General features: G+C 45.9%; 1 protein-coding gene across 4 annotated transcripts in view; it reads left to right on the top strand.

Moving 5' to 3' along the window:
• Positions 1–23,667, top strand: part of SORL1 (sortilin related receptor 1) — a 214,140-nt gene that overhangs the window by 91,012 nt on the left and 99,461 nt on the right. For all 4 annotated transcript variants that reach the window (XM_072729512.1, XM_072729511.1, XM_025999033.2 and 1 more), the window contains exons 6-9: positions 5,295–5,475; positions 16,657–16,758; positions 17,926–18,095; positions 23,293–23,485. In XM_072729512.1, coding sequence (XP_072585613.1) covers positions 5,295–5,475; positions 16,657–16,758; positions 17,926–18,095; positions 23,293–23,485 — 646 coding nt within the window. The remainder of the gene's footprint in view (positions 1–5,294; positions 5,476–16,656; positions 16,759–17,925; positions 18,096–23,292; positions 23,486–23,667) is intronic.

Genomic DNA, 23,667 nt, shown 5'->3' with positions numbered 1-23,667 from the left:
ATCGCCTTTCTTTGGTTGTGGCTCCTTCGTGGAGGACAGACCTGCCCCCACCTGAAATGTGGAGTGTGTGGTTCAGGAAAGGCATGTTCCAGACCTGGGAAGTAGGGCTTCAGGTACGACACACTCACCGTGCAGGGTGGTGGGGGATGAGACAGGAAGGTTATTTGTGAGAGAAGTGACAGAGCTTTTGCATTTTTCAATCCATCAGGGAACCCAGGGGAATCTCGAAGCACTTGCATGGATTTGAATTTCTAAAGACCTTCACTCTTCGAGCATGATAACAAAAGTGGGGATTTTTCTCTGTATAAAATTTATTCACTTGTTCATTCATAATGTTATTTTTTGGGAGGATGTCTGCTGAATATAAAACATGCTAGATGCTTTAGGGTAGAAGTTGAATAATTTATGGATCTAGTTATTAAGGAGACTGCAGCTTAGGTGGTAAGAAATGACATTTTGTGCATGTAACACTCATCATGAAAGCAGCACAGATTGCACGGACATGGCGGGAGAAGCCAGAGGAGGGACATAGTCTTTCCAGATGGGAGGACCGCACACAGCTCCACAGAGGTGGCTGCCGTTGAGCCAGGACGTATCCGAGGGGCGTGGAGGTGTGCAGGGGAGGGATTGCAGACAGGAACAGAATGGCCAAAGGCAGAGACCAGGCACCGTGGCACTTGGGTGGAGAACACACAGTCTTACTTCTGGACAGTGTGTTGGGTGAAGTTTGGGAAGGGACGTCAGGATCTGAATCTGCAGTGCTCAGTAAAGGAATCTGGACCGAATTGTGAAAGCAGTGAGGAGCCACTGAAGGGTTTTGAGAAGAAGAGCTAAATCCACAGGGCTGTACTTGAGGACGCACAGTGGTCTCTAGTCTACTTGCTTCTCATCTTTCGCGGTTACGGGTTGCAGTATGGGATCTGAGAAGGTGCATTCGTACCTGTGTGGACGGATGTGCAGAACAGATGCCTGGGAGCGGACGTGCTGGGCCGGCAGGTCACTTAGCCCGGTCACACTCAGCCCGGTCACACTTCCAAATTGATTCTTGACCTTCCCTGCCCCCAGTCAGCTGCCCCTGGAATCTTCCCCATTTCCTTTCTAGTTGCTCAGGCCAAGAGCTGGGAGTCATCGCTGATTTCACGTTTGTTTCATGCTTCAGTTTCCACCTGTCAGGAAATCCTGTTGTCTCTATATTCGATTTATATCCAGGATCTGCGACTCAGCTACAGCTTTACTCCAAGCCATCATTGTCACTCATTAGTTCGTGGCAGTCTTTCTGCTACTACTTCTGTCTTTCTACAATAAATTCTCATACGTGGCCAGGTTGATCTTCCTAAAAACAGGTCAGATCATGCTGTTCCTCTCTTTGCCTTGAACACTCTAATATGTGCCATCACTACTCTCAGATTAATGCCAAGCACATTCCTACCACAGGGCCTTTGCGCTTGCTTTTTCCCCTACCGAGACTGCTCTTCTTCAAGATATACTTATTGTGTACTCCCTTACCTTATTCAAATAACACTTTCTAAATGAGGCCTATCCTTAGGATCGTATTAAAATTGTAACTACTCCCTGTGCCCTGTTCTTTTTTTGTATAACACTTACCACATTCTAATATGGGATTATTATGCTTACTGTTTGTCTTTCTCTCCCTCTCTCTTTTGAAAAGATTTTCTTTATTTATTTGACAGAGAGAGAGAGAGCACAAGCAGAGGGAGTGACAGAAGGACAGGGAGAAGCAGGCTCCCCGCTGAGCAGGGAGCCTGATGTGGGGCTCGATTCCAGGACCCTGGGGTCATGACCTGAGCTGAAGGCAGATACTTAACCGAAGGAGCCACGCAGGTGCCTCTGTCTGCCTCTTTTATAGAATGAAAGCTCCACAAGGGCAGGGGCTTAGGCCAGTTTTGTTTACTGATATAATATAACCCCAGTGAATAAAGCATTAAGATTTTGCCTTTGGTAGAGATCGTCAAATCTGTACAGAGTGTCAAATTTTGCTCTCACCTCAGTAACATAGGATGGTGCCTCTCCCAGCCAGTGTGTTAGGCAAGACATAGTATCTTAGTGTGGTCTTACTTTGAATTTTTCTTATTACAAGTGAGTTTGAACATCTTTTTAACTGCTTAAGGGTCATTATTATTATTTTTTTTAATGACATGTCTGTTCATGCCCTTTGCCCTTTTTCTATTGAATGGTTAGTCTTTTCATTGACTTCTAGGAGCTCCTTGTATATTTGAGGATGGTCCTTTGTGACATGAGGTATCACATGATGTTCACTTATAATTCTCAGCATATCTTTTGTGTTTTCAGTTTTCCATGTGGTTTTTAAACCTCATGAAATGCATTGGTACATGTTGTCTGTGCTGCTTCTAGCTCTGTTGGAAGGGGAATGTCTTTGAGTTGGTATTGCTTCCTTGGTGAATGAGGACAGTGAAGATGGAGGGAGCACCGGGAGGGGCCTTGCAGCCGAGTGTCTTCAAGCTCCATTGGAGTTCCTTTTCAAAGAGGGCGCCTGTTTCTGATCCTTTTGTTTTTTTCCTTGGGCAGAAGAAATTCACTAGTGTCCTAGTGAAATTGTAACCACACTCTTAGCCAAGTATAACCTCCACCCAAGGAGTACCATTAGAACTTCCTTTTGTTTTATTTGAATTTTAAGGGGACAGATTGTCCTTTTATCTGTTTAGGTAACCATATATTAGGGGGGCACACTGGAAGGATGGCTGAGTAAAGGAACACCACGTTTGGGGATTTGTAGGTTGTACTTGTGCCTCTGTGCATGGATGCAGATATCTTAGGGGAAAGGACTGGCCTATCTTATTTTAGATAATGACATGTCTGGTGTCAGGGAATTTCAGGCCGTTTGGAGGATTTTTCCCCTAGGATTTCCCATAGTGAGTGAGAGTGTAATCTAACTTCTCTGAGAAGAATGGCATACATTTATTCAATAACGCGTGGCAGCCTGGGAGCAGCAGGAGGCCAGAAAACCAGTGATCTGTGTAATCCAGAGCTGGAGATTGGCAAGACAGTGAAAGGGCGGTCCGGGAGGGACTCCGGGATGCCCCGTGGAGCATCGCTCATGGGCTGTGGGTGAGGCCAGGTGAGGACTGGTGCCTGTGCCCAGAGATGGAGCAAGGCTTGGGATTTTCAAACGAGGGCAAAGGCAACAGTAGTGGAAGGCTAGCGATTGCAAAGTAGCAGCATTTGTAGGTGGAGTGGCTCTCAGAAACGGGAGGTCCATGTCCCTACATGGAAGAGAATTGGGAGGGAAGCCACAGCGCTTTTTATCTCTAGATACCGCTTTTGTTTAGGAAAAGAATAACAGAGGTGAGCTCAGTTTCAAAAATTATCTGAGTGAAGGTCCCTTCCTCTCTGCCTTTTTAAAAATATCCAGCAGCTTTGTTTTAATTTGCATATCCTCTAGGGTAGAGGAAGTACTTTAATCAGTACTTCTAATTGTGGAAGAGAGAGAACATGCCACCACCCCCACACAGACGCACACAGAGAATCTGATGATGAGCAGTTGTCTCCTGCACTGGGACGGAGGCCGCTAGCTTCTCCAGTGCCCTGCTGAGACTCCAGATTGTGGGGAGAAAGTCGCATCTTTTGGTTTTCTATTTCCTATCTCCCCTCCTTCCTTCCTTCTCATGCTTTTGACAGTGTATGTTTGAAGGAGTGTTATTTCAGAGCCTTCGTCACCCTGAGAGCCATCATGCATATGGTGCTGTGCCAAGACAGGTACAGAAGCGAGTCCTGCCTTTCCTTGGGTCATCCCTGCGTTCCCCCCCCCCCCCCCCCCCCCGAGGCTCTCTTATTTTGCCCCATGCACTGAATGGTCTGCCTGGCCTGGTATCTTGTTGAGTGCTAGGAAACCTAAGGCAGATTAGTCCTCCTCCCAGCTACCATTGGGGGCCTCATTTGGAGGGGACCTCAATTCTGAGATTCTTCTCGAGAGAGTTCGACTTAGTCAACCTTACAGCATTCAGTTTGGAAATGCACTGAATTCGTGGACCACCTTTGTACTGTGGTGCAGGAATTCAGTGCAGCAAGATTCAGCTCAGCTGGGAGCCCTGTAGGACAAAAAGAAATAGAAGACGTGGCCTTTAAAGCCATCTGTACTCTCTCTAGGAAGCTCAGACACGTTATGATGAACAATAGGACGCGATGAATAAGATGCACCACTGTGAATTAAGAAGCACCGCTGTATAAAGTCACAGGAGTGATTCCCACATCCGCCCACCTAAGGCAGTTTTCTACCTTTGTTTGAAACTCACGTAAAATTAATATGTAAGCTTTGAAATTGAGCACTGCACGACTACACTGCGGGTATTGGGAGAAGGAAGGAGAGCTTTGGGGGAGGGCTTCCTGGAAGGGGGCCTTGAACAGGACCTCAGAGGATGAGTAGGGTTTGAACATGCAAATCAGAGTGCCTGCAGGGGTGGGGGCATCCCTGCAGAGGGTGCTCTGTTAGCAGAGCACAGGGAGCAGGAGAGCGATGAGCTCTGAGCTTCTGAAGGACACTGGGGAGATAAGTACACGTGAGAAAGAGTTTGTGTAGGGCAGCCCCAATGGCTCAGCGGTTTAGTGCCGCCTTCGGCCCAGGGTGTGATCCTGGGGACCCAGGATCGAGTCCCATGTCGGGCTCCCTGCATGCAGCCTGCTTCTCCTTCTGCCTGTGTCTGCCTCTCTCTGTCTCTCTGTATCTCTCATGAATAAATAAATTTAAAAAAAAGTTTGTGAAGGAGCCTCGCAGAGCGTGACTTTTTACTGGCAGGATGAGTCCTGATTGCACGATGGGTGACAGCGCCACAGGATGGACCAACAGCGGGGGCAGGGTCCCTTAGCAAGGCTGGGCTTGCTGGTTCCTCCTGTGGTTTCTTCTAGAGCTGTTGTGAGAGCCTCCCGCCCCAGGAAAACACACTCCTTGGTTCTCTGAGGTTTGTAACTTGAGGCCAGAAACTCAGCTGACAGCCCCAAGCAGTCCCTTGCCTATTGATTCCAAAATACCCCACCTTGTACTTTTTCCTCTCTTTGCTCTTCTTGAGCTTGGCCAAGGCCGGCCTTAAGGGAGACCCAGGGCGCTTTGAAGCACAGTAGCAACCTAAACCCTGGGCAATGGCAGTCCCTTCCCGTCTTCGAGCCGAGGAGCACCCAGAGGGCTGCGTTTGTGGCAGAGTGGATCATTTGTCCCCCCCACCATCGTGTCCTTAAATTCCAGTTGGCTGTCTGCATGGCCGAGCCTCCGTGCCTCTCGTGGTGACACACGGAGATGAAAGCGACCGCTCTCTCTCCCCCAGGGGTATTGATCCCTATGACAAGCCCAACACCATCTATGTGGAGCGGCACGAACCCTCCGGCTACTCCACGGTTTTCAGAAGTACGGACTTCTTCCAGTCCTTGGAGAACCAGGAGGTGATCCTTGAGGAAGTGAGAGACTTCCAGCTCCGGGACAAATACATGTTTGCTACAAAGGCGGTGGTAAGTGGACGGCGCTCAGGAACGCGTACACTCCTTCCAAGTTTCCCTTCTCAGGGTCTGCATCCTGGGACCGAGCAGGTGAGTTTATGTCTTGCGGAGAGAGGGTCAGTGCGCCAGGAGCTTGACTGAGGGACACTGGACGTAGACAGACATTCCCATGGGGCTTGGGTGGTCTTGGAAGGTCGGAGGAGTGGAGAAGCCTGGACAGCCCTTTGGGATGTCTCTGGGCTCTTGGGATTTGGTGGTTCCTGGTAGCCAGGCATCCTTGTCAAACACAAGTGTCTTTGAAATCCCAATTGAAAGAACCCCGAGAGGAGAGGTGGGGCTCAGTGGCAATTTTCTTTAATCTCGCTGCCTGATCTCCTTTCAGATTAGGCAGATTTCGTTGGGAATTTTGGACACATGTTAATTTCCATGGCTAATAGAATGTGTAGTCATTGGCTAGTGGGAGTTAATGCTCTAAGAAAAGCAGTGATTAAGCTTCCAGCTGTCAGTAAGTAGCTTAATTCTCAGCCTTTGGGAAAATCTTCCCCTTGATTTGACGTGTTGGATGGAGCCAGATGCTGGAACGGGTGGGGGCTTGCTCATTTAAAACTAGAGTTGATTATTTAACAGGGCTTGCCTTGCGACAAGTTGCAAGTGGCAACTGTCCTGCCCTGTGTGAAGGGAAAAGCCCCCCTGAGGAGAGCAGATTGGGCTCCTCTTCCTGGAGTGCTTATTTTCTCAATGATGGCCATTCCTTCCTTGACTTCGGGCTCTGAAGACGGTCTCTGGTCACTGGCAGGTGCTTTGCCTTCCATCACAGTTAACCTTGTGGAACTAAAATCAGGTGTAATGTTTTCCCCTAGGTTCTTGCTTAAAATACATGAATTGGTAGCAGGCCAGGCAGAGGCAGGCCGCTCCCTTTGGAAGGATTCCAGGGTAGAGACAGGACCTCCCCAGCAAGGAAAGCAGAGAATCAGGTTGAGATGAGAGGAAGAGAAGATGTGGGTGGCTAAAGGCAAGAGTGGTTCCCCATTATATACTTTGCAAAAAGTTTTTAGAGTCACTATTAATTATAGTGGTTTGTCTTCTGTTAGGCTGTTTGCATTGGGTCACTTGCCAGATAGTTCCTTTCCTGCCCTGCTTATCACTTTATCTCTTTCTCTTATGTACACACACACACACACAGGCTGTGGCCCAGAAGACAGGCATCCTTGGATTGCCTTGGGCCAGGGTGCAGAGAGGAGAGGGGTGGGGGAATGTGGGGTGAGAAGCCAGGCCTGAGCACTGGTACCTTGTGACATCCTCTTGGCAGTGCTGAGGTCCTGGAGTGTTCCTGGGTCTTCTCTGTTTTAGTTCTTTGGGCCTGAATTTATTTATATGATTTTAATTTCTTGAATTTAAGATGCAGTAACTGATGCCTAGATTTGCCTACTGACTGATTGGGGCTGAGGCGGAGAGCCCTCATTGCATTGCCCCTCTTTTTTCTGGATCTTACACCTAAGAGCTGAGGTGGGAGCTTTCTAAGCCCTCCATTCCTACCTAATAGCTATGTCTGTTCTCATGCCGTAGCTTATTTGTAGGGTGCTGGCAGCAAGTTGATTGTTATTCCTGGCCAGTGGTGAGCTCAGAGGCGGTGTCTGATGTAGTACCCAGATCTTGCACAGTGCTTGATGTGTAGCAGATGTACAGTAGTTGAATGAATGCCATCTTTGCCTGCCTGATTTAGAAAGCAGAGCCAGTAGATTTTGGGAGGGAAAGTTGGTGGTCGTAAATGATTGGTACTTTCAGAGTCAGCTTTCACCTCTCTGTGGTTTATTTACTTACATGATATTGGTGGCAAAACTATTTTTGTGTTTGGCTTCATCCTTTAGCACGTGGATGGGCCACAAGATTCCAAGGTCAGTGGTGTTAATTAGAGGCTCTAGGTCAGATGAGGTAGGCCACCACATGGAAAGATTTCTCAAATTGTGGTCTTAGGAGCACTCACGGTACCATCATGCAAGAGCACTTGTTCCAAAAGCAGATTTCAAGGCCCAAATGCATTTTGTTCTCAGCATTCCCTAGGTTGCCTAAGAAACTCTAAAATTTGAGAAGTTCTTCCCTGAGGCCTTCTGTAGGCAGAAGAAGCTTGTGATAATAGTCAATTCTGTTATCAAAGGATCATTGTAGATTGGATGGGTTGATGAGGGAAGAGACCCAACTGTCAGTGGATGATAAAATGAGTGTTTTCTCCCTTTAATTTCTTCCTTTTTATTACATTAGACTGCTGAGCCATAAGGATAAACAACATTGGCCTTGGTTGGGTAACCATATCAGAGGGAGTGTTGAGGTCTGCAAGTGTAACTTCTTATCTGGGGTGTGCTTAGCACTCAGGCTGCCTGGGTTTGGGGAATTCTGAGTGACCTTAATATTAAATGGATTCAAATCAAATTAGGAAAGTCAAGGAACTAATTGCAAAACCACAGAAAATTGGTTTTGGGTGATTAACTCTTTTGCTTTTTTCCAGTACCATGAATGATTACAATTCTTTGCAAGTTAGCTTTTTAGAACATGTGGGGACAGCCATCTGGATTCTGGACTGGAAGTGGTATCTGAGTCTTCAGAATCCACTGGTGCCCTGTTAGCCTGGCTCTTATTTCATATGTGGTTTGTGTCTGATGCCCTTTGATTTTTTTTTTTTAATAAATATTTTATTTTTTTTTAGAGAGGAGGCTTGTGCGAGAGTGTGTGGAAGGAGAGGGGCAGTAGTGGGAGAGGGAGAGAAAGTATCTCAAGCATAATCGACAGGGAGTGGGGAACCCAGTGTGGGGCACTCGACCCCACGACCCTGAGATTATGACCCAAGCTGAAATCAGGGGTCAGTCACTCAACTGGCTGAGCCACTCGAGTGCTCCCCTTTGATTTTTTTTAACCCAAGCCTAATTTTTATACCTTGTTTTTTGACATGAAGTTCACTTACTTGTCTCAATAGTCTACACTAAAATGATAGGCCAGTAAAGCAGCAATGAGGCGTTTCTGCAAACTGGACCAACATCGAGTCGCTAACTTGGCAATATACAGCTGTTAGGTTCTTTCTGGTAGATAGCAATAGTTGCCAAAATGTTGGAAATAAGTGAGGACTAGCTGCTTCTCAGTAGCTTCACCACCCGTAAATCATGAAAGCCAGGTATACACCTTTCTTGCACAATTGATGCATCAGTAAGCAAAGACCTAATGTATGGGCTTAATGGTATTTCCTCTCTTCTTCTGAGTGGTATAAACACAATGTTCTAGAGCAGGGATGGGCAAGCTATGGCCCTTCACTTGTTTTTGTCAATAAAGTTTTATTGAAACAGCTATGCTTATTTGCTTACAAGTTGTCTGTCACTGCTTTTATGCTATAGTGACAGAATTGAATAGTTGTGTGGAGGCAGGATGGCCCACAACCCTAAAATATCTCTATATGGATCTTCACAGAAAACCAGTCCTGTTGTAGAGGCAAGATTCTGTTACCCTTTGCCCTGGCATCAGGCAACCAGAATCCTCTTGTGTAAAAGCTTTTAAAGGACACCTGGGTGACTCAGCGGTTGAGTGTCTGCCTTCAGCCCAGGGTGTGATCCTGGTTCAGGGATCAAGTCCCATGCCGGGCTCCTTGCAGGGAGCCTGCTTCTCCCTCTGCCTATGTCTCTGCCTCTCTCTGTGTCTCTCATGAATAAATACATAAAATCTTAAAAAAAAAATAAAAGCTTGATAAGTCATAGCCATTACCCCTAAAAATTCAGGTTACAGGCCTCCTTAAATTGTTATGCTCTGTTCATGCCAGAGTACTATCTTTAGGATATTCAAGCCAGTTCAAATATCCTGCATGCCACTGATCTCCCTTGAGAACTCATTTCTACTTTTGCCATTATGACTGACCAACCACTATTGAAAACCAATTTCTAATCTTCATTATGCTAATTTAAAGCCTCTAATGTTGATGGAGATAAAAAGACAACTTAGTTATTGTTTCAAGATGGTGGACTTTTTTTTTTTTTTAAAGATTTTATTTATTCACAAGAGACACAGAGAGAGGCAGAGACATAGACAGAAGGAGGAGAAGCAGGCTCCATGTGGAGAGCCCAATGTGGGACTCGATCCGGGGACTCCAGGATCATACCCTGAGCCAAAGGCAGATGTTCAACCACTGGGTCACCCAGGTGTCCCAGGATGGTGGGCTTCTCTATGAACAGTTAGCTGACCTCACTTGGGGTGTGAATTTTAGGGTAACTGACCCAAAGCAAGCTATTGATGAATTATTTTAATTATAACATTACTTAAATGTACGCAAACATAAAGCTAGGTATAAGCACGTAATGCATGTAATTTATACGCAACAATAAAACCGAAAAACCTTTACAGATTATAAATAAAAGTGTAATACCAGTAAATTTAAAATTAACTTTTATAACACCTGTATTGAGATATAATTCATATGCCATAAAATTCACCCTTTTAAGGTGTGCAGCTCAGTGGTTGTTAAGTATATTCACAAAGTTGTGTAATACTTATCACTCTCTAATTCCAGCACATTTTCATTGCCCCACACTCCCATTCCCTCCCATTCCCTCCCCTCCTAGCCTCTGGCAACCACGAATCTATTTTCTGCCTCATAGAATCGCCTGTTCTGGACATTTTATGTAAAGAGAATCCTATACTATGTGACCTTACTTGTAACTGTTTTCTTTCCTAGTGTAATGTTTTCAGATTTCATCTGTGTTTATTATGGATCATCAGAATTAATGTCTTTAGGTCCACTGCCTCTCTTGCCAGTTAAAATTTTTTGTTGAACCCCTTTGTGATTTTTTTCTTGTGAGTTCTTGTACTTTCCCACTCAAGAATTTGTATCTTGGGCGCCTGGGTGGCTGTCAGTTAAACAGCTGCCTTCATCTTGGGTTGTGATCCTGAGGTCCTGGGATCGAGGCCTGCATCGGGCTCCCTGTTCGACGGGGAGTCTGTTTCTCCCTCTGCCTCTTTCTCTTTTCCTCATGAATGAATAAATTTTAAAAACAATTTAAAAAAATAATTTGCATCTCTATAATTTCTGTTTCTTTATAGATAGTCTGTCTTTGGTGAGACAGTTGTTCTCATACTTTAATTCTTGTGACATGGTTTCCCATGGTTACCTATTTATGATAGGGGATTTAAATTTTTTGTCTGTAATTCCAGTATTTGGCCTTCCTCAGCAGCGGTTTCTCTTGACTCTGTGTGTGTGTGTTGTGTCTGAGTATGGGCCATACTTTGCTGTTTGCTTGTCCTGTCATCCTTTTATTAAAATCAGACATTTCAGATGGTATCACGAGGCACCTGCTCATTTCCAAGTGGCCCCTTCCCAGAATGTTTTTTGTTGCCTTTTCCTCCTGTTGCCTATTTTGATTTTGTTTGTGAGTTTCCTTCATTAATTTGGTAGAGTTTGTAGTCTTCATTGTGTTTGACTGTGAAATATTTAATAATTAGGCTTGAAGGTTGGCCATGATTGAATCGTGATTTTTCTCAAATGCTTTGCACAGATAAATCTGGTGGCCTTCGCTGAGGGCTTCTGAGCGTGGGCTAGGGGCTTGTGGTCTGGCCATCCACAACTCTACCTTAGCCTTCGGTTCCTGCTTCTGTAGAGCCTCCAGGTGATTACCTGGCCATGAGAGATGAGGCCCTTATTGCTTCTCTCCTGAGCAGACTCAGCTCTTGCGTGGAGACCTAGTAGGTTCCCTGGGATATTTCAGAGCTTATCGAAGCCTCTTCTGGGCATTTACTGCCCCAGCTTTTCCTTTCAGGCTTCTTTTTTTTTATTTTTAAAGATTTTATTTATTTATTCATGATAGACATAGAGGGAGAGGCAGAGACACAGGCAGAGGGAGAAGCAGGCTCGATGCCAAGAGCCAGATGTGGGACTCGATCCTGAGACTCCAGGATCACGCCCTGGGCCAAAGGCAGGCGCTGAACCGCTGAGCCACCCAGGAATCCCTCCTTTCAGGCTTCTTAGCCTTCCATGAGCTCCAGGTGGTCATGTCTTGCCAGCAGCTGTGATGTTAAACGTCTGCCATTTGTCACTGTTTCCCACAAACGGCTTGGCTGTCGGTCTGTTGGTACAGTGAGCTGAGTCAGGTTATATGGAGAGAAGACCCGAGAATGCAGTTTTCAAGCTAGCTGTGGCAGTCATCTGTCCCCTTCAGTGGCTCCGGGGCTGCTGGTCTTCCCAGTTCTTGGAGCTGCCAGGCTGTGGGTTTCTAAGGCTGCTGCAGAGCTAGGGAGAAGGGGATGGGATTGAGGCCACAAAGTTGCCTCTTCTTGCTGAGCTTTGCCACTGATTTCCAATAAGTGCTCCTTGGCAAATAGCCTTTATTTAACTTTTAGAATTGTGAAAAAGTTGACTTTGAGAACTTTGGTTGGGGTTCTTGTTGCTTTTCAGAGGAGTGGATTTTGAGTTCCTTCCTCTGCCATTCTGGATGCGCTCCCAATTAATACTAACTTTGTAGAACTTTTTCTTTTTTTAAAGATTTTATTTATTTGAGAGAGAGGGAGAGAGAGAGAGCACGAACAGGAGGAGGGGCAGAGGGAGAGGGAGAAGCAGACTCCCTGCTGAGTGCAGAGCTCAATTCCAGGGCTCTACCCCAGGATGCCAAGATCATGACCTGAGCTGAAGGCAGATGCTCAACCTGCTGAGCCACCTAGGCGCCCCTAAAACTTTTTATTATGGATGTTTTCAAATCTATGTAAAAGAACAGTTTATACTTATAGGACCTCCGTAGGTGCCCTCATTCAGCCTCAATACTATTTACATTTGTTAATCTCTTTTCAGCTGTGTAACCTACTTATTTTTTTCTTGGAATGGTTTATTTTATTATTAGTATTATTTTTTTAAGTAGGCTCCCCACTCAGCATGGACCCCAATGTAGGGCTCGATCTCACAACCCCAAGAGCAAGACCTGAGCTTAGATCAGGAGTCAGACATTTACCCGGCTGAGCCACCCAGGCACCCCTTTTCTTGGGATATATTAAAGCAAGTCATAAATACATATATATAAAATATCTGTAAAACATTATCTATAAATATTTTAGCATAAACGACGTTAACGTGGATGATGATGTTTTGCTGATCCTTCACTGCTTCAGAGGGGAAGGTGGCAATGGATGCTAGAGCCCCAGTGCTTCTGAACTGGGGTCCTTGTCCCCCACGTGCTTTGGAGTCCCTCATTCTCCGGCCACTTTTCTCCGTGAACTGTTTGATTGAAGAGCTCACTGTGACATCCTGTGGCCTTCACTTGGCAAGAATGTGTCATTTATTTAGTTCTCTCTGCTCTTTTCTCCTTGACCTCTCATTTCCTTTGATATAATCTCAAACGTAAGCATAAATGCACATTCTGAAATTCAGATTATTCAGATTCTTATATTAATTTATGTTTCCTTATCAGGATGAAAACACCAAATAAAAAAAATCTTATCACAGATTCTCAGACCCTGTAATATTGGCATAACTTGAAACGTTTAAATAACTCTTTGGATGCTGGCGAAAGTATTTGTGCTGGGAGCTGTATTAACTGGTATTGCCTTTCAGGAAGGCTGTTTATTCTGTCAAAACTGAAAATTTTGATCTAGTGGTTTTGAGAATGGCATCCTACAGATATTCTTGTGTACTTCCAAAAAAGGTAACATATACAAGCATGTCCACTGAAGAATGTTTCTGGAAAATATGTCAGTGCCCATGAGCTGTTAAACAGAAGATGTCCAAGAGACTCTATGAGTGAAGAAAGTTGAATGGCATAACAACATTTCTATCACGATCTGCGTTGTATGTGGAAAATAAAATTGCAAATGTTATCAAATTAGCATTGTGTTTGATTACTGGTAATGGACTAGAAATAGAAGTGCCTTAGTGAATACAGAAACATACTTTTCTCTCCTCAGGGCAGCCTATTGGTAGCCAAACTACGGCTGGTATGTGGGTGCCCTGGTGTTATTGGGGACCTAGGCCTCTGTCTGTTCCACAAACCTAATGATTTCCATTCTCAGGGTTCCTTCTTGGTCCAGAATATCTATACTAGCCTTTGAGTCTTTATGGGAATTAGAGTAAGGAGAGAGAGGCCAAATAGGACCCCTTCCCACTGATGAAGTCTCTCAGCAGCCTTCTTAGAAACCAACACACCACTTAGGTTTACAATTACTGCTTAGAACTCAGTCATGTGGCTGCACTTAGAGAACCCCAGTGGCTTATTTGGGGTGGCGGTCAAGGTCTTGTTGCTAAGGAGGAAGGATAATGGATGTTGGGTAGGTGTAGCATTATCTGTCACCATATAAATATGCTCAGGTGTGATGGCACAGAACACTTTTGAAAGACCCCATGAGAGCCTGTTACCAGCAGAGCGTTGGTAAGCTGTTACTTTCTGGAGGGTTGGGCAAGAGGAGAGAGTGGAGGGTCGGGAGCTGAGGTTCTGCATTCTACCTTACCCCTGTCTGTACTGTTGGATGTTTCTTTCTTATGAGCACGTTTTACTTTTATAATTGTGATTAAGAGAAACTCAGCAGCCACAAAACCCCATGGTTTGTTAAGGAAAAATATTAGGGGCTAATGATACATCTATTTGACAGTCCATAGTGTGCCACAGTTTAATTGTTAATTTTTTTTAGGATTTTATTTATTAGAAAGAGATAGCGAGAGAGAGCAGGAATGGGGAGGAGGAGAGGGAGAAGCAGGCTCTCCATGAGCAGGGAGCCTGACATGGGGCTTGATCCCGGGACCCTGGGATCATGACCTGAGCTGAAGGCAAATGCTAAACTGACTGAGCCACCCAGGTGCTCGTAATTTTTAATGTTTCTTGGTGGCGAGAAAGTATCACTTCTTAGGAGTGAGCCCGAATTGTCCAGGCTTAGGAATGATTGTCCTGGAAGGAAGTGGGATGGATGTGTTTTAAGGTTTCTTTTTCTTTTCTCCCTTCCCTTCCCTCCCATCCCCTCTCCTCCCCCTCCCCCTCCCCTCCCCTTCCCTTCTTATAGTTGTTGCTTTTTGGTTTGTTTTGAGATTTCTTATGACTTTTGTACTCTGTGACTTTTGCATTTGTGGAGGAAGACTGGCCCTGGTATGAATTCTCCATTCTCATGCCACCCAAGAGCACTCACTAAGAATGCTTAACTAGGGGCACCTGGGTGGCTCAGTGGTTGAGCATCTGCCTTCGGCTCAGGGCATGATCCCAGGGTCCTGAGATTGAGTCCCACATCGGGCTCCCCGCAGAGAGGAGGAGTGTGTCTCTCTCATGAATAAATAAATAAAATATTAAAAAAACCCACAAAACTTAACTAATCATGGCCCCAGTGTCACTGAGAAAAGTGACTCCTTTCTAAGGTATAACCACAGTGGGATAGTAGTGAAAAAATATAAAGCATGAAAGTGTATGTTTCAACTGACATCTGTGTATTCACATATATTTATAGGGATTTATATAGGGTAACTTAAACGGATCCTCTGACCTTTATAAATAGCTATAAAATTTTATTGACTTGAGGGCTTTTGGAATCTATGCCTAACAGTCTTGCTGGGCAATGTTTTCTCATTTAGGTAATATGTTTTATGTTTTTAATAGATCCATCGTTTCCTATGGCCCCATACTTAGTACAAGCTATTAACATGGTTTTCAGTGTGCCATTTTGGAAAGGCAGTCTTTTGTACCTCTCTACCTGGCCTCTTTCAAACAAACTAATTTTAACCATTTGTTATATATATATATATATGTGTGTGTGTGTGTGTGTATATATATGGATATACACACACACAGTACTCAGATGAGTCAAGAGTAACTTCATGTTCCTCCCCTTGCTCTTCACATAGTATTTATTGGGCATATTTTAGCACATGGGTTTCATTTGTGTTATAGTTAAGAGAAATTGAGATGTTTCTTACTTTAAGAATTTAAAGTGTGTAGTAAACAGTAGCAACACGGTCAAGGATATATGAAGCAAAATGAACCCATTCTGGCTGGGAATCTCAACATTCTGATAAGCTTAGTAGTCGCGTGTGTGATTATGTACATGTGAAGGCTTGTATCCCTTTCTGTCCAGCTAGTTGTGCAAAATTTACCTTCAGTTCTCAATCCCATACTTTATTTATTTAAAAGATTTTATTATTTATTTGTGAGAGACTCAGAGAGAGAGAGGCAGAGACACATGCAGAGGGGAGAAGCAGGCTCCCTGTGGAAAGCCTGATGTGGCTCTTGATCCCAGGACCCCAGGATCACAACCTGAGCTGAAGATAGATGCTCAACGACCGAGCCACCCAGGCATCCCAGTCCCATACTTTTAGAGCTGGAAAAACCCACACTGAGCCTTTATGGTGGCTCTTACCCTTTTTTGAATCATCAACCCTTTTGAGAATCTGGTAAAGATTGTGTGCCCTTCCCGGCAGGATGAATGAGTGCATCTATACACATGGTTTGCATATGTATTTATAGGGTTCCTGGACCATTGAAACCCATACAGAGAGAAGCCCTGATCCTAATCAGCTTCTCATTTTTGTAGATGAGTAAATTGAGACCTAGAGACGTTTAGTGATTTCCTGAGGTGGTACAGCCAGCTCTTAATCTAATGCTTTTATACACATTTTCGAGACTCCAGCTGTGCTTTAGTATTTCTAAAACGCAGTGTGATGTGGCCAACATTGTGTGGCATGCCCTATGCCCTAGCAAAGAAAACACACTCTAGGAAAAACGTTCATCAATGAGAAGTATTAGAAGGTTGCAAAAGAGAACCGGTAAAAATTCCCTCAGCTCTTTGTGCAGGTTAAAGCCCTTTAATTCGAGTATCCTCGTCCCCTGAAAACGGGAGGGGAAAGAATATGGGAATGGGTTTTACATGCTCGGTGTGTGGCTGACCTCAGCCTGTATGGGTGCGGGGGCTGCTAGGTTCAGCCCCCTACCTCCTCCCACGCCCAGTTGGGCCGCGGTACTGTCTGTCCTTCCTCGGGAGTATCTAATACCTGTTGCAGATTGGATGTTGGGGATCAAACGAGTGCAGCCCAAGCTGTGGAGGGAACACGGACTTTGCAAAAAATGTGCATTTGCAGTTACCCTGTGTTTTGTGTTTCTGGTAGAATCAGAGGGGTCTGACTTTCCTGTTTCCATCTTCTCTTACTTTGAGTGGCTGTAGTGTGGCACCATTAACTTTTTTTTTTTTTTCCCTCCTCTTCCTTGGCAGCATCTTCTGGGCGATCTACAGCCAGCTTCTGTCCAGCTCTGGGTGTCCTTTGACAGGAAGCCCATGCGAGCAGCCCAGTTTGTTACAAGACATCCTATTAATGTGAGTGGGGTCTGCTTGGGGGTGGACAAAAGAGTTAGTTTCCATATGCAGGGGTCAGGGGAAGGGTGTTGCTGGGATATCCTTCTGGGTAGAGCCTTTTAAAAAATTTTTTTTTATTTGAATCTTCTTTTATTTCTTATTTATTTTAATTAAAAAAAATTTTTTTAAAGTTCAATTTGCCAACATGCAGTGTAACACTCAGTGCTCATCATGCTGGGTAGGTCATTGATGGAGGCTCCCTGTGATCACTTTCTAGACAGTTCCATAGAGGGAACCATTAGGCTTTGGGCACCTTGGTCTGTTTTTTCCCTCTTCACTATTTGAAGTGCAGCTGAATGGGAGTCTTAATTTGCTTTATGTGGAGACAGACTGGCAGACAGGTTTGGGACCAGAGTCAGTGGGCCCTCAGTGTGCTGTCCCGAAGGAATGGAGAGCTGGTGACCATGAGTTATTCGTGCAATACCTGCTCTGTTGCTTACAGGTGGCTAGATTCCAAAAGGGGATAAAAGCTGGGTCCCATCCTTTTAGAAACACATACATTGGAGACACAGAGAAACAAGCAGAGGAGAAACCATATATATACGTTCATGTCAAATGCTTAGCTGCGGTATGTGTGTATTAGAGCGTAGAGATCAGTGGGAAAGACAGTGTGGGCTGGGGTCATCAGAGACGCCACCACAGGCAGGAGGTGGCATTTGAAGGCCTTGCCACTGGCAGTCGGTGTGCTGGAAGGTTGGTAGCTCATGGGGAGAACATTCTTGTCAGTGCTTTGCTTTTTATGGCTTCCACCTTTCTTTAGTACCTTAGAGAGAATGAAAGGAAAGGAAATGCACATTAATGGATATTATAATACATACTATTGATGCACCTCATGAGAAAAAGATGTCATGAACCAAAATGAAGTTTTTAGGTCATTTGTGGGGTTTGGTGGTCCCCTCTTTGGGGCCCCATTTGCCAGTAAGCAGCTTGTTCCAGTTACAGGGCAGCCTCACCTCCTCCAAAAAGAAAATTGGCTAGGCTTTACCAAGATTTGGGAAGGTGTCTGCGGGCTCTGGGCCTGTCCCTGTCACTGGGACATTTGGAAGTCATTACTTCAGTGTGCATAGGGAAAAGTCCACTGTGCATGTGTGGTTTTTGACTTGTATGTTTTGACTTTCGATTCCAAAGGAATATTACATCGCAGATGCCTCCGAGGACCAGGTGTTTGTATGTGTCAGTCATAGTAACAACCGCACCAACTTATACATCTCAGAGGCAGAGGGGCTGAAATTCTCCTTGTCCCTGGAGAACGTGCTCTATTACAGCCCAGGAGGGGCAGGCGGTGACACGTTGGTGAGGTAAGGAAACCGTAAGTCCCTCCCTCGCTTTTACATCAGAGCAACCAGCACCCTCAGGTTGGGTGTTTTGCAACATTAGCTGCACTTTTGGGTTCAACTGGCGAGTTTCCAGAATGCCCGCGGCTGGCTTGTGGCATGGCTTCAGCAATTGGGGGTGTGGTTGGGCTATGAAGATTTTAAAAAGCCCTCCAGGTGATTTGGATGGGATGCCAAGGCTGAGCATGGCTGCTCTGGGTGACATTTGGAGTCACAGGCCCTGTGTCAGCCACTCCCTGGGTTCCTTTCCTTCAGTTATCTGGCTTGGGGTCTCTGAGCTGGTGGGAAAAGGCACTTGGACAGGGGTCAGCTCGGGGCAAGCTGGCATGGGAGAGCGATGGCAGACTTGCCTCTAAGTAAGGCAGGTTAATTGACATTTTTTTTTTCTTACTGTAATTGCAAATATTGCTCCGTGGGTGACCCCGTGACCCTTGGGAGCTAGAGTCCATTCATTCTTGCTTGTCATGCGATAAGCCAGTCTTCTGTGAGACGTCTGACTGTGATGAGGATCACTCTGCTCTTGGCAAGAGCCGTCTGGTGGAGCTGGCTGGTGCGCAGCAAGGCCTGGCTCTGAAGCCGTGACCACCAGGTCACAGGGCGTGTCACTGCCGTCCAAGGTCTCTCGTCATGCTGGTGATTTATTCAGTCCCCATTTCTTTTGACAAGGACGCTGCTGCTCTGTGCCAGCCCTTGTTCCAGGCACAGCAATGAGATAATATGTCCAGCAATGAAAAGTCAAAACAGGGTCCTTATTCCATGGGGCTTTTGTTCTCATTGGGGGAAGACAGGACGGAAACAAATACGTAGTTTGCCTGTTGGTGGCGAGGGCTGGGAGGCAGAGTGAACCAAGTTAAGAGGACAGGGGATTAAGAGCATGTTATTTATACAGGCTGGCCATGGAAGGCTGTTCTACGACAGTGACATTTCAGTAGGTCCTGAGTCACATAAGCAGAAAGAGGGAACAGCATGCTCGGAGGGCCTGGGGAAGGGCACTGTGGCAGAGGGAACAGCATGCTCGGAGGCCCTGGGGAAGGGTGCTGTGGCAGAGGGAACAGCATGCTCAGAGATTCTGAGGTTGGATATATTTTAGGAGCGGTGTAGAGCCAGGGTGGCTCCAACAGCTGGAAGAGGAGAGAGAGAGAGATTGAGAACATCTTCTAGGAGATAGGATCCAGGAGAGCAGGGCTCAGATTGTATAAGGCCTTCAAGGGCATGGAAGAAATTTCCTTTTTTCCTTCTAAGCAGAATATGGAGGGTTTTGACCAGAAGATGGACATCATCTGATTTAACCTGTTACATTTTTTTAACCATTTAAAAAAATTGTGACCCCACGTTACGTAAAGGAAAGAACTTGAAACATGGACAATATTACGAGTAGTTTCAGACGAATACTCAGGTGACCTGTCTTCTAAAGAAGCCGGGCTCAGTGCTGTGTGCAGAGTAGACTGCCGGCGGGGCGCGAGAATGGAAGAAGCAGGGCGCCTGGCCGTGACAGTGCTGGAGACCCAGGCTGGCCTTGCTGTCGGCAGGGCCCAGGGCAGTAGCAGCAGAGATGACGGAGATGGGCAAATTCTGATCGTTTGCTGGTAGATTTGCTGCTTGGCTTGGCGAGTCTGGGGCCCATGGCTGCTTGGGCTGAGCAGTGGGCAGAATGACGGCCGTGGGCGTCAGGAGGTCAGGGGGAGCTGCGCGAGGAGCAGGTGTCTGGGGAAAGGGCAGGGCCTCGGGTTCAGATTCGCCAGCTTGGAGATGCCTGTTGGATCCCCAAGGGGAGAACTTTCTGGTCCCTGACAGTGCCTTTGCATGCCCTGTTTCGGCTCTTTCAGAGGTACGTCCTATTTTATGCCTCCCCACACCCCTGCCAGTATAGATGCATGAGTTATTTATTATTCAGTGTGAGTTAATGTGTTGTAAACCATTCCTACCATGATTCAGCCTCAGGTTTTTCTGGTTTGGTCAGTGGCAGCGTCTTTGGGCTGGCTCCTGTGTCTTTGCTTTTTGTTTGTTTGTTATTTTAAGTAATTTATTGGGGTGAAATTCACATGACATTAGCTGAGCCATTTTAAAGTGAACAGCCCGGTGGCATTTAGGGCATTCGAGGCGTTGTGCAAGCAACCACCAGCTTTAATCTATTTCCAAAACATTTTCACTTCCCCAAAAGAGAACCCCTTACCCACTAAGCAGTTTCTGGTCCCAGTCTGTCCTCCCTGCAGCCCCTGGCAGCCACTAATGTCCTTTCTGTCTCTGAGGATTTACCTTCTCCAGGTATACTGTGTAAACAGAATCGTAGCATAATAAGTGACCTTTGGGTCGGTCTTGGAGCTTGCATAATGTGTTCAGGGTTCGTCCGTGTGTGTGTGTGTGTGTGTGTGTGTGTGAGTGCTTCATTCCTTTGTACTGGTGAATAATATTCTGCTTACTTTTTTTATAATTAGAATTATGAGCCATGATTCCTCAAGCCTTTCCCAGCCTCTGATTTTTTTTCCCCCACCTTTGAGAGCTGTGGAGTGGATAAATCACAGCTTGCCAAAGGTTTCTGTATCCTCTGCGTTTGTCGGGTGTTCAGGATGGCTGTCTTGTGACAGGGCAGCCAGAAGTCTTGGAGAGAAGCTCCCCAGGAAGCAGGAAGCTCACTTATGTGACCATATGGCCCTCTTATGTATGCACACGGCCCTTTACGTGGTGATGAAGGTCGCTCGTGCCCGGCCCGAGTGCCCAATCCAGTTAGGAAACTGGAAAGAGATTTATGTCTACATTCACAGACCAGCATGGGCTCAGCCTTCTTCTTGTTTACTTCAGGCTTAATCTCAGTACTGGAGATGCTCAGTTGTGCTCATTTGAGTGAACTTTTGTCACCTGCTTCTGCATCTCAGCAAAATGAGATAGGCTAAGGGTGAATTAGATTGCGTGGGCAGGCTGATTAAAAAAAAAAAAACCAAAAACCAAAAAAACCCACATAACACTTCTGTGTTATTTGAAATGAGTTGTTCTTTGAACTCAATAGGAAAGTGTGGTGCCAAGGAAGCAGTCCTAATTTACTTAGAGACCTGGAGTAGAATCCTTAACTGGGGGTGCCCCTGGCGTCGGTGAGATGTGTCGAGCAGAAATCTCCTGGAAAGCAGTGTCTGGATGGAGGACCAGATGTGGGGATGAGATGTTGGGCCCGGCGGGGCCTCTGCGAGGGGCGAGGCGGGCGTGGGCTCTGCAGGAGAGTGGCTCAGGGGCCTGGGTGCGCTGGCGAGTGGAAATGTAGGAAAACGGACAAAGAGAGGGCACCTACGGTGAGATGAATCATCGCAGGGCCACTGGGGCACTGACAGGCATAGACAGGTTTCTGCTTGGAACCAAAAGGCAGAAATCCAGGAGAGTGACAGTCAACCTGATGGTGGTGGCTTCATGATGATGGCATCTAACGCAGGGTTGCTGAGGTCGATAAGAGCGGGTGGCTGACAGAGCTGCAACTGATTTCTAAAGAAGCAAAGAAAAATACCTCCAGGAGACCCGAGGAAACCGCATGTCAGAATGTTTGGTTTCATTGCCACCGTCTTATTTAGGATTTTTTTTTTTTTAGATTTTATCTATTCATGAGAGACGCAGAGAGAGAGAGAGAGAGAGGTGGAGAGACACAGGCAGAGGGAGAAGCAGGCTCCCTTGGGGACCCTGATATGGGACTCGATCCCCAGTCCCTGGGATCATGCCCTGAGCTGAAGGCAGGTGCTCAACCACGGAGCCACCCAGGCGTCCCTCACTCAGTGCCAGCATTTGATATGGGATTTTGCTCAGTCTCTCCATCTGAAGTAGCTTTGTCAGTGCTTTTTAAAAATTTTCTTTTTCTTCCTCAGAGCTTGTAGTGAGTGTGCTTCTGTCTGAACTCATCCAGCTCGAGATTTGTAGAGTGGATAATGGAAAAAAGCAGTTCTATGCTTTAATAAATTTTTTTAACCAAGCCTGGTGGCTCAGAACCCTTCTAAATAAAGGACACACTTCCAGTTTTGAAAACCACGTGGGAACTCTGGTTAGCACTTCTCAGAGATCTGTTCCATCTGTGACGTGTGTACCATTTCGGGGCAAAGCTGCTTCCCAGTGAAATAGGTACCCTGGCATAGTAGTTAAGGCCCTGGGAAGGCCTCATTCTCTGCTTCATTGGTAAAAAGTATAACCTCAAGCTTCTAGAACCTTCCTTGCTCTATGTATGGCTTCCTGGGGTTGGGGTTCTGCTGTGCATTCTGACAGGAACCCTATGGGCTTCTCCCTGAACAGGGTGTTGGATAATTAATTGTCAGTGTGTGGCCAGTGGCTGTGTATCCCTTAGCGCTGGATTCCTGCGGTTTATAAGCTCTGGCGCTTCGATTGGTGTCTGGCAAGTCTGGCTTACTGTTTCCTGTTTGTCGAGGCTCGCTGGAAGATTTGGGGTGAATCTGTCAGGGAAGAGATAGACGTGCCTCTCATCACGTCTGTGTGTTGTAGTCAGCATGTAGTCACTCCCCATGAAGAGTTATTGATCTGATAAGCATCTTGACCTTCAAAGTTAAAACACAATCACGTTTAAAAAAAAAAAGAGGGACGGGACGCCTGGGTGGCTCAGTGGTTGAGCATCTGCCTTCGGCTCAGGGCGTGATCCTGGAGTCTCGGGATCAAGTCCCACGTCAGGCTCCCTGCATGGAGCCTGCTTCTCCCTCTGCCTGTATCTCTGCCTCTCTCTCTCTCTCTCTCTGGGTCTCTCATGAATAAATAAATACAATCTTAAAAAAAAAAGGTTACTTATCTGTAAATAAGAATGAACTACTGATTTGTGCTACAGTATGGGTGAACCTTGGACACATTACGCTGTACAAAAGTGACCATAAAAAGGCACACTTCCATGTATGTCAAATACACAGATTAGGCCAATTCAGCCACAGAAAACTGAGTAGTGGTGGCCAGGGCCTGGGGTGGGCAGGGAAGAGGGGGGATGACTGCCAGTGGGTACTGGGTTTTTTCTTGAGATGATGAAAATGTTCTGGAACTAGATCATGACACTGGTACAACACAGCATTGTGAATGTATGTAATGCCACTGAATTCTGTACTTTAACACAGTTAAATTTTACGTTATTTATAATAAAAACATACCAAGGAAATATCAGTTCAGGTTCACAGCTGCTTATTTTCTCTTACTGTAGGTATTTTGCAAATGAGCCATTTGCTGACTTCCACCGTGTGGAGGGGTTACAAGGAGTCTATATCGCTACTCTGATTAACGGTTCGATGAATGAGGAGAACATGCGATCAGTCATCACCTTTGACAAAGGGGGTACCTGGGAGTTCATTCAGGCTCCAGCCTTCACGGGATATGGAGAAAAAATCAACTGTGAGGTACAGATGCGTTCATCTCGTTTGGGCTTTTTATATGAATTTTTAATCTGTGGTGCTACCCTTAACGGTTCCCAAACTCCACACCAGGGCAACTAGGGGTGCCGTAGTTCACTCCCAGTGAACTCTGGGATGTTTTAAACTTTTGAGAGAAACACAAGATACTTGGTATTTGTCAGTGATCA

This window comes from Vulpes vulpes, chromosome 12 (genome assembly GCF_048418805.1).
Source record: "Vulpes vulpes isolate BD-2025 chromosome 12, VulVul3, whole genome shotgun sequence".
Lineage (NCBI taxonomy): Eukaryota > Metazoa > Chordata > Mammalia > Carnivora > Canidae > Vulpes > Vulpes vulpes.
This window is presented reverse-complemented; position numbering and strand designations above follow the sequence as displayed.